The following is a 16,940-nucleotide window of genomic DNA, read 5'->3' on the forward strand; positions in this document are numbered from 1 at the left end:
TCCGACAACTTTGACTGTTGCAGTGTAGCCACAATGTCTTACAACTACAACACCCAGAGAAGAAATATCCTGCAAACAGTAGACACTGTTTCATTTTCACAGATAAAAGAGACACACAGCTAAGAGGGATAAGTTACTATAGATTGATTTAAATAACAGCATCTTGAGCCGAACAATTTCTAGTTATTAAGATAATACCAAATACCTCATTGAAGTTCTCCATCCTCTATTAACTAGAGAGATTATTTGGAGTTTTTCCTCAATTCACATTTCTAGAATGCAGTTATGATGTTCACTATTGGGATGCATTACATTGCCATGCAGCAATAAAAGAACAAGGTTACTTAAAGCATGACCTTAGTTGATATGGCAAGTTCAAACACTTCGTTGGATAAAGTTTTACAATTTTTATTGAAAAACCAAAAAAGGCATAATTTCTCACTAAGGACTATATTTCCCCATTTTGGGATGCAGAAAGAAATAGCATCAGAAAGAGACAACACATACGGAAAAGCCAACAAGAGTACATTTATTTCCAAGAGAAACATCTGGCTCTTGTAGAGAAGGCTGGATTGCTTAATTAGATATTGTTTTTCTCACAAGATTAAGTTTATAATATAAAGATCTGACCCGCATTAAAATTTCAAAATATTAACAGATTTCAGGGCAGTAAATAACACTAGATAATTGGACGGTATTTCACGTTTGGTTATTCATAATGGGACTGCCATGTTTGATGTTGTGATAAATGATATACTGCATCAAAGAATATTTTTCTGCCATTGCAAGACATTGAAATGCATCCTTGTTCATGCACAGCCAAGTTATAGCTTCAAAGGATTCATCATAAACCAGAGCAAGTTGATAGCTACAGTTGTGTAATGAGAGTAAAAGTTACTCACATGTACAACTACGCTTTCATCAGCGGTTACTCCTTTAAGTAGATTTCTCTGAGAAACTTCCTTGGCAGATTCATCAAAGGTTTTACTGCCAATAATCTTGAGTTCCCTTTTCAAGCTTGCATCTGCATCATCTCTTTTAACTGTAATAGAAAGGTCTCCAATGCGACTCTCATGTACAACAGAACCCGGACGAAAATTTGATGTAGCCTTAGCAGCAGAATTTATCACTTTCTGTATGGATGAAACAGCTTTAAAAGTGGAGACATCCAGAAAAAGATTATGAACCAAAAATGCCTTTCTATCTCGAACCACTCTCTCTTCTTCAGTTTTGCAAGGTAGGCTTGCCAATATCGCAAAGTCGGTTGCCCACAGTCTACGGTCATATTCTCCTAATCTTCCCTGGCCTCCACCATTTCCTCCCCAATTCTCATCCTCTATCGGGAGGGGCACAAAGTTTGATGCAGAATCCACAGTAGATGGAGGGGCAAGCCAGGTATTGGCACGGAAACCATATGGAAGGTTACCAAACTGAAAAGACCATCATAGTAACTCATTTCTCCTTCCAGTATTACCTTGATCTAGAAATAGTTACTTAAGCTGAACAGAAGCTCACCTTATTGTGTTCCACAAAAGCTTTCATCAAAGATGCATACGCCTGCACATAAATATTAGATCTATTACCTTACTGCAACAAGGTATTAACATACATAAAATAGTCTGAACCAAAACTTACCCGCTAAACTGCCAGCCTATGTTCTGATCATTCAAGAATCAATTTTCTATATTTGGTATATTTTAAGAATTCTTATAGCCTAATATATCGACGTTTGACATTGTCTTGCATATGAAATAACTCACATTGGCAAAAGCTCGACTTTGCTGTTGCAGAAGATCCAGCAGAGAATGGCTCTGCAAAAATTGTTTCCCTAAAGTGTAGAACCCTTTCACGGAGGCCATCACTTGTATTATCTTCCCGTTGCATATCTTTATCTGCAAACATATCATATGATCATCAGTCCCGGAAGTGCGGCACACTTACCACTGGTATTCAACAAAAGACTCATTAAGTTGAAATATTTCACGACTGGGAGCAGAAACGGATACAGTTCATCACAAATGTGGCGCACTCATAATTACAGAAATAATTACATCAAACTTCCACAATAAAAGAATTCCAAACAAAATACCTGCATTTCGAAATAATCACCATCTCTCCGCGTTTCTCCGTCTTTAGTTTCCACTCTCTTCAAATCTGCAAATTTTCAAAAGCAAAAATCACCGGCTGACAAGTAGAACATAAAACAAACCGCTAAAACAGAACCAGAGAGAAGCAATCAAACGCACGTAGTATGGGTGGAGACAGGTGAGAGAAAGAGAAGAACTCGTAGAAATCCGACAACTTCGGAATCGGGTGAATCGCCGCCATATCATAACACCCAGATATCGGCGGCGGCGTCGTCTCCGGCGACTGCAACTCTCCATCCGGCACTGCCGTGCTCTGCTGGACTTTAGTTTTCTTCGACCGAGACTCCGTTACTCCTCCGCCGCCCTTAGGCTTGGCGAAGCGCGTCGTGCACGCGACGATGTCGAGCAGCCTCCGCACATGGGATACCGCACGTGACTCATCCGCATAGTCCTCTGCATCCACAGTGGCAACCTTGTTAATAAGTCAAATATCAGGGCAAATTGCCTACTCCAACAGTGACGTGGAAGCACTCTGAGGGTTGACCGATGGCGTGTTGTGTTTAAAAAAACGTTTTTGGCTCCCCAAATGATCCATTCATAATTGCCATGCAGAAATCCCCGAAAGGTTCCACCATCCAACCCCACAATAATTATAAAAACCTAATAAAAGCACTGCCCCGAGGACCACGTTTTTGTCCCACTTCTACAACTAAACTCGTGCTTCTCGTTTTATTTTTTTTTTAAAAAAAAGAAAAACATCAATGCAATTAATGTATAAATAGACATATTATATGACTCACGTAACAAAACAGTCATTTTAATCAATAAATTAATATAATTAATAATCGACGATTCACAATAATTCACATAAAATAAAATAAACATTCACACATTCAGTAAAAATTGGATTCATGACCTCAAACTTATTTATAAAACATCAATCATAATTTTAAACATTAAATTAAGACATCATCAATACTAAGCTCGTGTTTCAAAGTCATCACAATTATTCTCATCATATGAATGATCATCTTAGACATAATTTCGCAACATTACTCAGCGTGCGATGACTACTAGTGGGTAGGTGACACAACTAACCATTTTATAATCCCACATAAATTTAATCTTCTTGAAATCACCATAATTATATTATTATTAATCCCAATGGATTGGCTGCTACACAAATTAAGATTAGATCAGTCAACAAGAAGCTATTTAAAATATAATTAGTAAAACCATAGACACATAAATATAAAAATTTAACTTTTTGTCCGTATGTGGCCACCAACATTACAAAAATACTCCAGACAACAACTGTAATTTTCTATATATATGATTATATATGAAAAAAATTTAATAATCTAAATTACGTCACGCTAAATAATAAGCTCAAGTATTGATATAACATAATTTAATTTTTGTTATTTATATTTTCACTCCTAATCTATACGACTTATTATGTTCGATGATGTTAGACTTACAACGACTTTTGGTCGATTGAATGTATATATATCGATAAAAATATTATGAAACATATTTGATTTTATACATATGACAATCTCTTAAAATTTTTCCATCACAAATATTCTATTAATGTACATTTAAAATTAAAAATATCAGTTATACTTCAGTTATTTATTTTATTTAATTTTTTGTTCATATAATTAAATAAAAATAATAAATTATATACACACATCAAATATGCTTCAATAGCTAAATACATTATTTTTCGTTATCGACGTAAAACCGTCCTACATTTTTAGTTTCAAGCTACGACATATTTAAGAACATGCATGGGCTACGGGACTATGGGACTACCAAATTGACAATTTTATGCATAGGTCGATTGCATTAATGTTTTGCATGCAGCAACTGTTTAGACAGAAATCAAATAATAATTAAAAATATACACTCCGATTACATTTTATATAAATACATATTTAAATTTATAAATATTAATTTATAATTGAAGGTACCAATTTTCTCTATAAATTGGGTGAGTAAATAGAAATTTTCCTTTAATAGAAAAAAGTTACCATATGCAACAAATAAATAAATTACTTATATGTCCACAAGTGGGTAGGTATCTTGTCGTGCTGCACCCTGGTATATACTGCCCACCTACTAATTTAAATTTTTGATGGACCTACACTATTTAATATTTAAATATCTTGGTAAACCCGTCTAGCTTTTAATATTTTTTTAAAAATAGTCGCATAACTTCTACCAGAGTGTGATTGATAAGTTGAGTATATACATTATAATATTTTAAAATAAAAGAAATCATGGCTGCTGGTAATTTAATTTAATATTTAAGTATTATTATATTCGAGATTGATGAAATTTATAAAAATAAAATTAAAAAATTACTTCATATATATGTCGCTTTTTTATGTGTCTTGTTTGACTTAGTATGAATTTTATATGTAAGTTAAAATAATAATGAGAATAATAAAATTATTATGATTATTATTATTTATTTATTTTTTTATGTGCTTTAGTTTGATGATGTTACATTTTACCTTTAAATTAAAATCATTAAAAAATAACAATTTTTTATAAATAAAAATTTGTTGAAATATTAAAAAAATGGAGCAGAGGGTTTCTTCTGCCACAGAGACAGAGAACAGAATTAGAAAGTTTAATGCATTTTTAAATATATGTGTATATTATAATGTAGTAATTATATTTATTTGTCTTCTCCCCCACACCCCCAAGAAGGGTTGTACCGGATGCATGGAAATGTGTACCTACCTTCAACCATTCTGAGCAGACATGGCTTGAGGCTCACAACCTCCAACTTGTCACTCAGCCTCTGCCCTTTAACCTGTCCACTCCAACATCATTTGCCAATGAAGGAAAACACTAATTAATTAGTCCAGCTGATCACAATCCCAATAAACACACACACACACACACACACACGGGTGTATGTGTGTGGAAAGAGCCTGGTAGAATCCCAGTAATGGATGTAGAATACACACACACTCACTCACAAGAAAACACAGAGACACACACATGTGTATGTGTGTGAAATTTTTACCTCATGGGAGAGGGAGTAGGTGGTGAAATGGCAGGTCTCAACATTGACAGCCAGCAGCTTCTTCACATCAAGTATCTTATCAGTTGAGATGCCCTTCATTCAACAATTAATTAATTAATTAACATGGAAATTAACAAACATGTCAATTAATCATTAATGAAGATTTGATGTTGATGATGATGATGATGATCTCAACCTTGAGAACAACTTGAGATTCATAAGGAGTGATGACTGTGATATCAACAACACTTGGTACAACTGCAAAAACATACAATTAAGCCCAAGAAACTGTAAAAAGAAGGTAATAATTAGAAATGAAAAATGGATTAATTAGTGTGAGAATTGCTGACCCTTCTCCTCTTTCTTCTTCTTCTCATTTTTGGATTTGCTGCCTTTGCCCCTACTGGATCTTGGGGCCATTTTTCTTTTCCTTTTTTTTTTTTTTCTTGGGGGGTTAATAAGCTAAAAGAAGCAAAAATCAAAGGGAGTTTGATGATTCTGGAAATGGTGATTACAAGAAAGTAGTGGAGCTAAGAAGTGTTTGTGGGCATGCAGAAGGATGAGATGAGAGAGAAAGGGGATGAAAGAGAGAGTGGTGAGAAGCAAAACTTTTGGGGATAGAAAGAAAGTGGTGAAGGAAATCAAACTTTGTGAAGGTTTTGGAGAAGAGGAGATAGAGAGATAGGATAAGGGGTTTTGGGTTTACCTTTTCTTCAAGATTTTCTTAAATAAATCCTGACCTCTCCTTCTTGCTCTCTTTGATTATCCATCCACACACACTCTCGCACTCAAACACCCACCAAAAAACACGCACTCACACAGTTACTCTCTCTCTCTCTTGTGTTTCTCTCTCTACACGATACATGTGATGTCCTTTTTCTAGAGCTATAGAGAGCAAGTGTGTGTATGTGTGTGTAGTCCATGCGCTGTGGATACAAACAAAAATTGGTGGGGAGGAGGAGATGACCGTTGGTCTCTTGCCACGTGGCACCTAGTGATGGGGTGGGTGGGTTTTTGGGAGGGGGCGGGGGGTGGTTCTTGTCCATCCAGCCGGGCTGCTTTGTATCATTAATTGTTGGTTTATAGAATTTGTTTCATCGTCGTAGCTGGTTTTGTGGTGGGTGATTTTGAGACTTCAATTTTGGACATTTTCGAGTGGGGATTGGTTCCAACTTAATTAGGATGGTAAATAGCTCCAAAGGTTGGCACATTTTCCTTGTTCTCTTCCAATCTTTTTACTATGGATGGCATCGAATCTATTACAAGAGCGGTAATGATAATGGTGGTTGTAGTAGTATTAGTAGTAGTAATCGAAGAAGATCCAGAAGAATTCAAGAATTTGATTAAACGGAAAGAAATACATTAAATTTAGAAGAGTTTTACTTGAATCCAATGAGTTATAAGGAGGAAAATAAAATTGTTGTCACGACGTCTTAATTTATCACGCAGCTCGTTTGACAATAACGATACTTTTATTTACCCAACAGATATATTTTCGAATAGTGTTTTAGATATCAAAACGTATTTAACGGTTAAAGTTAGAAAACGACAAGTCGACCGTTATTTCAAAGTTGTAGAAAAAATGCCTCAAGGGTTTTTGTTGGTTTCAAAAGAATTCAAGAATCTAATTAGTTGGAAAAGCGTACTGTGATCGTGAGAAGTTACTTATATCTGTGAATGTGGAGATGCTAATAGTACGTTGCAATTCACAAATATGTAGCAGAACTCGACAAGAAAAAATATTCTCCGTACTTACCATGATCATATGCTTTTTGTACGTATTCGAAAAAGATAAACTGCACTTTAGATATGGAAATGTATTTACTGATCCAGATTAAAAATGACAAATCGACTGTTCTCTCAAGTCCCAATGTGAAGATTTTGTGTCAGCTCTGAGATTTTCAATTTGTACACTGGCAATACACGATAGGCATGATATTAGCAAGTACATTTTTTCGTGATTAATTTATGTTGTGTTTAATTTTTGTACCACTATTTATTAATTTCTTGATTTAGGTCTCAAGTGTTTCAATTTTCAACTGCCTAATCTTAGGGGTGCAACCTTATTTTTGTCACATAATTTAGGCACGTACACATTTTGGCCCAATTGGACTTTTTGGCTCGCCTTTGTTTTAATTCAACAAAATTAAGTCAAATCAATCTATGAACTACTAATTAGTATTCTAATTAACTCCCACACAAGTCATTGATTTGTAAGACTAATCAATAGACATAATTATTTGATAAAACATATGATGTTTTGAATTCTACTTATGAATAAATATCTAAATATCTGTCTATTTTAATAATAATTATTAATTTATATGCGTGTGTACTGTTTTTTATATTATTATATATAAATTGAAGACAACACTTTATTTATTAATATTGAATTGAATAAAATTATTTAATAAGATTATTAGTTAGCATGTATCTCCTGCAAAATAATGAGTTTACGCTAATTATTGACTAGATATATAATTAAAATATCAAAATCATCATTGATTTGTGCGAGTTATTTCCTATTACTATTAATTATCGATGGTAACGAACTGGGTCTATAACGGGCACTGTATCAAAAATTGTGATCAAACCTGTCAAGAAATTCTTGGATTTGAGATCTTACCTACCTCGAACCCAGTGTACCTGATACACTCAAATTAAAATTTTTAAAATATTAAAAATATATTTTTTTAAAAAAATTATATTGTCATAACTTCATTAATATTAAAAAAATATTACTGAAAAATATTATTTTTTTTATAAATTTATATGTGCACATTTTAGACTTTAAAATATTAAAAGGTTAAAAATATATGTATTACTTATTTACATTTAAACATCTACAAAATATTTTATATCATTAGTTTAATTTATAACAAATATTTTTTTTTAGTATATATAAATATAAACAAACTGTACACATCTTTTAATACATGTATAAATATACTTTATACAAACATATAATATATATATATATATATATAAACCCTAAAAAGATGAAATTCGACTCATCCCAAATGGGGCAAGCCCGGTTTAGGTCATGCCTGTTACTAAGTATATTGTATCTTCTATCACATTCATTACACATATACACGCCACATATATAAAAATATTTCAATCTATTTTATTTAAAAAAGTATTATATAAATAGGATAATTATAATAGATTCTTTTGAAATTTATCATAATTATAAATACCCTCTTATTATTTTAAAAATTACAAATACCTCCAAAAATCAACAATCGTCTTACAAAATACCTCCTCCAATGGGTTGTCACTTGTCATGAGGGGGTATTTGTTATACGATCGTTAATTCTAAAGGATATTTGTAATTTTTCAAAAGATAAAAAGATATATTTATAATTATAACATACAATAAAATCCACTACAATTTATCCTTATAAATATGATATGTTTATATCAAATAAAAAAAAAATGATCCAATATAATTTGAAATAAAAAGTTGAATCCACCAACTTCCACGGCACTGCCGTTTACATACACAATCACACTAAAAATGAAAAATTCCACACGTAACAAACTTTACATGAATTTCAAAACATTGGTTTCAAGAAAGGAAAACGTTCAACATGTGAGTAGGTATATTTTTCCTGTAATAAGGATAGTTTAGTTCAAAAAAAAAAATTTGACCTACAATAAGTCAGTTTTAAGTCAATTAAGGATAAATATCAATTTTTTTTAAATTTTTTTTGTTAATATCAATAAATTCGGTGAATTTTAATTAATATGAGGACTTATTTGTTAGATGGAAGCAAATCTCAAGAGTACTAGATGTAATTTCAAGGAAGGGGAGTGTAATTATTCCTTTTATTTATTTGGGATAATTACTTTTGCCCTCCGATTCATGGTTTGTTTACACAAATTATCTCTATTTTTTTTATTAATCACAAAAAACACACCTGACAATAAAAAAAATATGAATAATTCATGTAATGATGTTGATATTTTCAAATGATGTATGTATACTTTTTGGGTTAATTTCACTTATCATATTCAAATGATACCTCTTTTTCAGTTTTAGTACCCCAAGTTTTCAAGTCATCAAACTTAGCACTCAAAGTTTTTAATTTTTATTCGTTTGAGTACCCTCAGTTAAATTGACTGTTAAAGTCAACCCAACTTTGGAGGAAAAATTAGATGAGAGCTCGTTTATATAAGGGCATATTTGGCTGATATTTTATTCAACTCACAAAAACATTGTCTATTTTGATTTATTTTTATTTTTATTTTATAATTGAGGATAATAATGTAAAAAATACATATTTAATCCAATTTCTATATATATAAAAAAAACCAATTTTATTGGAAAAAAGCACATGCTTTTTCCCTTTTTTTTAAAAAAATGATCCAAAAAGATTAAAATTATTACAATTTTTAAAATTATAGGACCAAATTACAAATTTTAATTTGAACAAAATTAAATATCATCATCTCATTTATAGAACTAAAATTGCATTTTTTTCGAGACGAGGTTTTATGACCTCATAGCCCAATATTTATTTATTTTTTAAAAAAATGATGTCACTTTTACAAATTTGAATGTTGACTGTGTGAATTTTAATGGTTTGACTAAAGAATTATAAAATTATAAAGGAGAAGAAAAAAAAAAAAGTATTAGTGACTGATTAGCGCTTTAGAAGTAAACAATAAAATCTAATGAGTCAAACTTGAAAACTCAATGTACCGCCATTATTCTTTGACAAAAGGAAATACTTTAACATAGCGTGCCTAAGGAAATGCGATTTATTCAAATCTAGTCAACATATCACTTCACCATAGTGATTACTAGAAAAATAAATATTATTACTATTATTATTAATGAAAAGCTACTTCGGACTCAATTTTGTTTAAGATGGTGTTACTCTAAATTTATTTGAAATATTTATAAAGGGATAATTATATTTGCACTTCTTAATTTATAATTTATTTATACAAATTATTTTTGTTTTTGACATAATATATTAACCACGCATAACAGTTAAAAAGCAGTAGTAATTTGTGTAATGATATTAACGTTTTTTAATATATGTGTGTAATTTTTCAAAAAATATGAGTAGCTTGTATGAATGATACTGATGTTTTGATGAGTGTATTTGTAAGTTTTTAAAAGCAAGGGTCATTTGTATAAATAGATAATAGACCAAGAGGTGTAGATGTAATTGTCTCTATTATAGAATATCTTTGGGGTGTCGAGATGGGTTGAGACCCACCCAATCATTTTTGGGTTGAGTTAGATTGGTTATATTTTAAAATGAGTTAATATATGTTGAAATTAAATAAAATTATATTTTGTATGAATTTGATATAGATTTAATATGAATTTAAATGGGTTCGACCCAAAAAAAAAAAAATCCATAAGAACCCACTATTTCTCTTATCTCATGTACACACACTCTCACACACACAAACTCTTCATTTTTTCTTACACACATACTCTCACATCTCTCTCCCACACACATTCCCTCTTAAATTAGTAAAATGGTTTATACTAACCCGTCGCATTTGCAACCCAACCATTTTGGACCCGCTCTTTTAAACTCATTTTGGACCCGGTCCATTTGAACCCGACTCAAACAGCCCATTTGCCACCCCTGGAATATCTTTAAAATTTATAAAATATTAGATCTCATTTTAAAAATAAAATTTTAAAATATTTGAATAAAATAAAATTATGAATTAGAGCTTATCAGATGGTAAATCTTTTCTTTTTTAAATAAATTCTTAAAATATTTAGGTAAAACAGTATTATAGAGCTTTACTAATAAAAAATTTGTAATTAATAAGATCAAAATTAAAAGATTTGTTAATTTTTTTAAAATTTTAAAAATACATAATTATCCCTCCTTTTTTTTTGTTTCCTCTTTTTTGGATCTTTAAGCTCGTTTTCTAAATTTATGCAAAATACTTTATTATATTATAAATTGATTTTTTAAAATATTTGCAACATATTTTTTAATATTTTATAAATTTTCAAACATCTAAAATTAACAATTGGGTAAATTTTGACATGGGTCTTAGCACCACGAACTCCATTTGTCGAAGGCCTAGCCCAATTTAACATGGGCTTGCTTCGAGCACCACATTTTTTTTTTTTTTACATATAGGAAAAAAAGAAAAAAAATTATATGATTTAACATCTACAATATTTTTTATTTTCAAGCTAAAAATAATAGATAAAATTCAAACATTGTCAAAGAATTTTGATATTTATGATAATTAAACAGAATATAAAACAATATTAACAACATATTTTCTTTTTTTTTTTTTCTTCAAAATGCTCTTTAATATCTCTAACACTAATATGTTTTGAAATATACTAAGGCTGCATTTTAATTGATGGATATGAAATTAGATATATCATTTTTTCTAATAAAAAATTATTTAAATTTATCATTATTATCTTTACTGAAATTTGTTGGTGGCTGTTAAATGTTGTTGGCAATAATTCACATTAGTTGAGTGATGCAGCTATTGGTGCCTATTCATTCCTTCACAGTGGGTGTCAGGAATGAAATAATGAAGCCGATAATGGGTGTTATTTTTTTATAGTATGTGTCAGACTTTTTCTTTTTTATTTTTTTAATGCCTGGACTACTATTTACATAAAAATTAAAGATACAATAGTAACTGTTACTAAACCTTTTTATTGAATTAATATTCAATAGTAAAAAATTTATGAAATTGGGCTAAGATTCCAAAGAGTCATCTTTAAGAATTTTTGAAGTTCTTGAAGAATTTTTTTTCATTTCTTCTTTGATAGTAGTTTTGATCAATTTTGTGGCTAAAATTTATTTTTTAAGTAGAATCCGTTTTTGTTGATAATTGATTTCTTATCCAAAAATTGTGAAAGTCGTGCAATATGTGAGATTTTGTTGGAAACATTCAACAATTGTTGCTTCTTCAAAATTGACAATATCCATCTTATTTTACCTGACATTATATTTTTTTTTCGAGGGAGAAAATTTGAGTTTTTTATCCAATAATTTTTTAATGTTGTACATTTCATCCAATAAAACGATTGTGGTACTGTACTCTCAAATTTTATATAAATAGTAGTTTCAGACGTTAAAAGAAAATTTAAAATTTATTTGACACTCTACGAAAAAATGACAGTCATTATCGGTTTCACCATTTCATACCCGACGCCCATCAAGGAATAATAGCCACCATCAGTTGCATCACTCCATTGGTATGATTACTGAATTGGATAAAAAATATACATTGAGTAAGTTTTCTCTTCATCATTCTTAATCTTGGATCTTGTTTCATATATTTTTAAAATTTCTTATTTTGAGATTTTATTTTTGTAAGATCTTTAAAATTGTTCAACATTGGTGCTTATATTGACTTCATCTCGATTATGATATCCTAGTACCCATAATATGATTGGTACGAGGGAATATGTCAGGAATTGAATTTAATATTTCTAAACTCGTTTCAAACACATGACTGGTATAACTTGGGCCGGGGGATTGATATGTAGAAATGAAATTGGTACTGTTATCCCTAAATTAATACCAGTCATGTGTTTTAAAATTTCAAATATTATTTAAAATTATATTTATCAAATTCAAATCATCTATGTATATTATTGTAAAGAAAAAAGATGTGTTATAAATACAAAGTGACGGTTTTGATGCTATTATATCAATTATTTTTATTTAAAAATAACATTCAATTGATAAGATAATTAATTTATTTTTAATTTTATATTAATTTAATTATTCAATTAATATATTTTAAATTTATTTATAATATATTTTAAAATATAAAAATATTTACTATAAATGCACAATAACTCCAAGCTTACGGCTACTAGCATATAAAATAAAGTTAGAGCTAAAATAATGAAAAGTGTAGCTTGTATTTAGTTTAGCTAAATTTGAATATGGTAAGTATAATATATTTATTGTGTGATTAATATATATAAAAAATAATTAATTATATAGTAAATATATCACACAGACGTTATAATTAATTTAAATCTATTAAACTTAATTCGAGGTGGAATTTTTAAAAAGAAAATAACTTTTTTGAGGATTGTTTTTTACACCACTGCCCCTCGTGACAGAAACAGAAGCAGAAGAGCGCGCGAAACCTGAATAAAACCCCAACACTATACGCTCTCCTCCAACACTACGCATTCACGGTCACGGTAGAGTACACTACAGTTGTACAATGCCGGAGCTTCCGGAGGTGGAGGCGGCGCGTCGGGCGCTAGAGGAGCACTGCGTTGGGAAGAGGATCAAGAAGTCGACGGTCGCCGACGACTCTAAAGTCATAGACGGTGTCTCTTCGAAGGACTTCGAGGCCGCGCTCGTCGGGAAAACTATAGTCGCCGCCCACCGTAAGGGAAAGAACATGTGGCTTCAGCTCGATTCCCCTCCTTTCCCCTCTTTTCAATTCGGTAATGTTGAATTTGTGACTTTTTACAAAACCCTAAGACGCGTTTATTATTTTTTGCAAGACATGGGCGTTTTACTTGGCTTTCTCTTGGAATTGCTCTGCATTTGTTTGCTACAGGAATGGCTGGAGCTCTGTATATAAAGGGAGTTGCTGTCACTAAATATAAGCGGTAAGTGGCTGTGGCTGCTAATCAGATATCACGGTGGGGTTTGAGTTTTTACTCAAAATCACCTAGGAAGTGTAGTTAGTCTGGCCTATGTAATACCCACATTTAACAATTGAAGATTAACATGTAATATATCACCTAACTTTCAAGTGTCATGCAAGAACCGAGGGGATCAGAGCATTGGTTAAAGTGAAAACAAAATTGACTGAAAAGTTGTGTGGCACTGCACTGTGAGTATCTGTTGTTAAGTACAGAAGACCTGGGTCGAAGGACATATCAACATCTTGTAGTAGCTTCTATGTTTTCTTAAATTCTTTATCAGTAATGATCAATGTATGTGGTTATTGACAGGTCTGCCGTGAAGGATACAGATGAGTGGCCTTCCAAGTATTCTAAAGTATTTGTCGAAGTGAGGTTCCCATTCCTTGACTTAATGGAGTTGGAACTTCTTGTCCTTTAATTAAGCAGATTACATACCTTACCTCACTATTGTATTTCAGAAACTTATACCGATGTCCACCTTCTAATGTATGCATCTTGTACTACATAGGAGAAACATAACGGGGCGTATATTTAATGTGACTTACTTCGTTTTTGGTTCAGCTAGATGGTGGGTTGGAATTCTCTTTCACTGACAAGAGGCGGTTTGCTAAAGTTCGTTTGCTCGACAATGTAATGTAAAATTATTCAATTCACCAGCATATCTGTTGTTTTACTTGATCAAAATGAGATTTCAAGACCCTCTTACAATGAAAATTGTCGCAGCCTGCTTCTGTGCCCCCAATCTCTGAGCTTGGTCCTGATGCATTACTGGAGCCCATGACAGTAGATCGGTTTTACAATTCCTTAACAAAGAAGAAAATTGGAATCAAAGCTCTTTTGCTTGACCAGGTTTTGATTGTTTTCCATCTCAACACTATGTATATGTGTCCTGATTCTAAATGTTCTAGCATATTCAATTCCATAATATTTGTTTTGGATTGCCTTATGTGTTGACTTTGAAGGTGTTCCTTGAGACATTTGACATCTGTTATTCTCTGCAGAGCTTTATTTCGGGCATTGGTAATTGGATGGCTGATGAAGTGTTATATCAAGTTAGTAAGCTTTGTTCTCCATCAATCTATTTCCTTTGCGTGAAAAAAATTTAAATTGGCAAAGGTTTTATCCAATTCAGTAACCGAATTCCTCTTTTATGGTTTAGACCTACAAATCACCCACCACCACTAGAATATTTCCTTTGTTTGTCTGATAAAGATCAAACAAGATTATTGAATTCAATTTGATAGATATTTTATGATTTAACAGTCTCGAACCCATCCACTTCAGACTGCCTCCAGCATGTCCAAAGAAGCCTGTGCAGCTTTGCTCAAATGCATTAATGAGGTGCCAAATTATGTTTTGATATTGTTTAGTAGTTCATCTTTATTTTGAATGAGTATGCATTCAATATGGCTGTTACTGGAGACGGTACCTTTAGGTCACAAACTTTGCTGTTCAAGTTGATGCTGACAGCCTCCGCTTCCCTGATGAATGGTTATTTCATTTTCGATGGGGCAAAAAGCCAGGAAAAGTTAATGGTAAGATGTTTTAAGCATATGTGATTAATTTGACATAAATGGTTTATTTTACAGGTAACTGAAAAGGCTATTGAAGTTGGGGCCGATAGTAGTCAGTTCCCTAGTAATTGGATATTCCATTCCAGGGAAAAGAAGCCTGGCAAGGCTTTTGTTGATGGTTTGGCTCTTGACCTGTGTAATACTCTTTAATGTGTTGCAGTTTAAGTATCTTGGCTGATGTACTGTGATTGATTGAATTGAGTGCATGCTGGATACCATCCAGCACAGAAGGATTTCTGTCTTGATATTAATTAGTTGAGGATCTACTCATTCTCTTGCTGCATCCTGGGCTAAGTCATTTTCTTTATTCTGTTTGTGTGGTTGTTTCCATTTGTTGAGCTTTGTCCACTGCAATGTTCATGGTCGGGCTTAATTTTGTGGTTCCAAGTCAAGTTTGTCAAAAAATGACATTTGAAGTATTAATTCCTCTGTGATGTCAATGAGATTTTGCAGCTGAAGTTGGATCATCTGATGCAAGTCTTTTAGTTTTGAGAAGGAAACAGAAATTGAAGTCCTAGCATCTTAGTTGTATTTGTATTTACTGGTTCTGGCATCTTAGTTGTATTTGTATTTACTGGTTCTGCGTTAGAGTTTCAATTGTTCTATGTGAAAAACTAACAATCTTTTTCTGTTTCAGGGAAGAAAATTGAATTCATCACTGCTGGTAGCAGGGTATGTCTGTCTTCAAGGATTTGCATATGATTCTGGTGTTCTTTCCTGAAGATTCAGTTTGTATCTATTGCAGACAACAGCCTATGTCCCAGAGTTGCAAAAGTTGACTGGCAATCAAGCTGTGAAAGAAGCAGGTAAGCCTTCTAAAAGAACTGCTGCTGGTAATAGCAATGCTGATGATGAATCGGGAGATGAGGACAAGCCGATTGAACCAAAAGCTGTGGGAGGGAGGAAAACTGGTAGAACTAGGAAGCCATCTGCAATGAAAAAGCCGAGCACAAGTGTTTCAGATTCTGACGATGATGAGGAAAATAGTGCTGATGATGTGACTTCTAAGAGAAAGCAAGGGGCTAAGAACCCTCCTGCAAGAAGCAAAGCGAAGGGACTCAATGAAAACAAAGGACAAAGGAGACAAACTAAAGGAAGAACTGCACCTGCAAAGAGAAAGCATGAAGAAAGTGACCATGACACCATTAGTTCAAGCGGGGGTGATAATGAGGATCAACATGAAGAGGCTGAGGAGGTGATGAATGGAAAACGGAGGGGAGCTGGGGCATCATCTAAGAAGAGGGTTGCAATCAGTCAAAATAGGAAGCAGAAGCAAAATGCTAAGTAATGGGAGCTGCTGCTCTTACATGTACTGGAAGAACGGGAAGGAGAAGATGTTGGTTAATACAGCAAAGGTGTTGCTTTTTGTGTAACTTAATTGTAACTGAAGTCGATTGATCTTAGTCCTTAACTTAACAAGCTTCTTAAATAGACTCTGAATGCCTTGTAATTATATTTTGGGTCCAAAAATTAGATTTGTCATATGATTTCAGTCGTACAGCGCCAGTTTTGTACATTTAGTTCCTGACAATTTAAACATCTATTGCCGTTTAGTGGGCATGCTTATCTCGGATTTAATAGTCATCCTCTTGAGGCGG

General features: G+C 32.3%; 2 protein-coding genes across 5 annotated transcripts in view; one reads left to right on the forward strand and one right to left on the reverse strand.

Moving 5' to 3' along the window:
- LOC105158358 (protein TSS) overlaps positions 1 to 5,988 on the reverse strand; it is a gene marked incomplete in the record, with an annotated part of 14,288 nt that extends 8,300 nt beyond the window's left edge. The window contains 9 exon segments of the mRNA XM_011075088.2: positions 903 to 1,430; positions 1,516 to 1,557; positions 1,761 to 1,892; positions 2,090 to 2,154; positions 2,247 to 2,540; positions 4,842 to 4,914; positions 5,131 to 5,223; positions 5,327 to 5,388; positions 5,481 to 5,988. Of these exon segments, the coding sequence (XP_011073390.1) occupies positions 903 to 1,430; positions 1,516 to 1,557; positions 1,761 to 1,892; positions 2,090 to 2,154; positions 2,247 to 2,540; positions 4,842 to 4,914; positions 5,131 to 5,223; positions 5,327 to 5,388; positions 5,481 to 5,550 (1,359 nt within the window).
- LOC105158359 (formamidopyrimidine-DNA glycosylase) lies at positions 13,219 to 16,908 on the forward strand. Of its 4 annotated transcripts, XM_020692930.1 has the most exons (11): positions 13,219 to 13,561; positions 13,678 to 13,729; positions 14,078 to 14,135; positions 14,330 to 14,398; positions 14,492 to 14,617; positions 14,770 to 14,820; positions 15,032 to 15,109; positions 15,204 to 15,296; positions 15,358 to 15,460; positions 15,980 to 16,014; positions 16,088 to 16,908. In XM_020692930.1, exons 1-11 carry the CDS (start codon positions 13,333 to 13,335, stop codon positions 16,628 to 16,630), a joined length of 1,437 nt encoding a protein of 478 aa, XP_020548589.1. In that variant the 5' UTR covers positions 13,219 to 13,332; the 3' UTR covers positions 16,631 to 16,908. The 4 variants fall into 4 exon arrangements, with proteins under 4 accessions (XP_020548589.1, XP_011073394.1, XP_011073391.1 ...); XM_011075092.2 differs by lacking the exon at positions 15,358 to 15,460 and having other exon boundaries at positions 15,204 to 15,303; XM_011075089.2 differs by lacking the exon at positions 15,204 to 15,296 and having other exon boundaries at positions 15,358 to 15,478.

The sequence above is a fragment of the Sesamum indicum genome, linkage group LG3 (assembly GCF_000512975.1).
Source record: "Sesamum indicum cultivar Zhongzhi No. 13 linkage group LG3, S_indicum_v1.0, whole genome shotgun sequence".
In the NCBI taxonomy this organism is placed as follows: Eukaryota; Viridiplantae; Streptophyta; class Magnoliopsida; order Lamiales; family Pedaliaceae; genus Sesamum; species Sesamum indicum.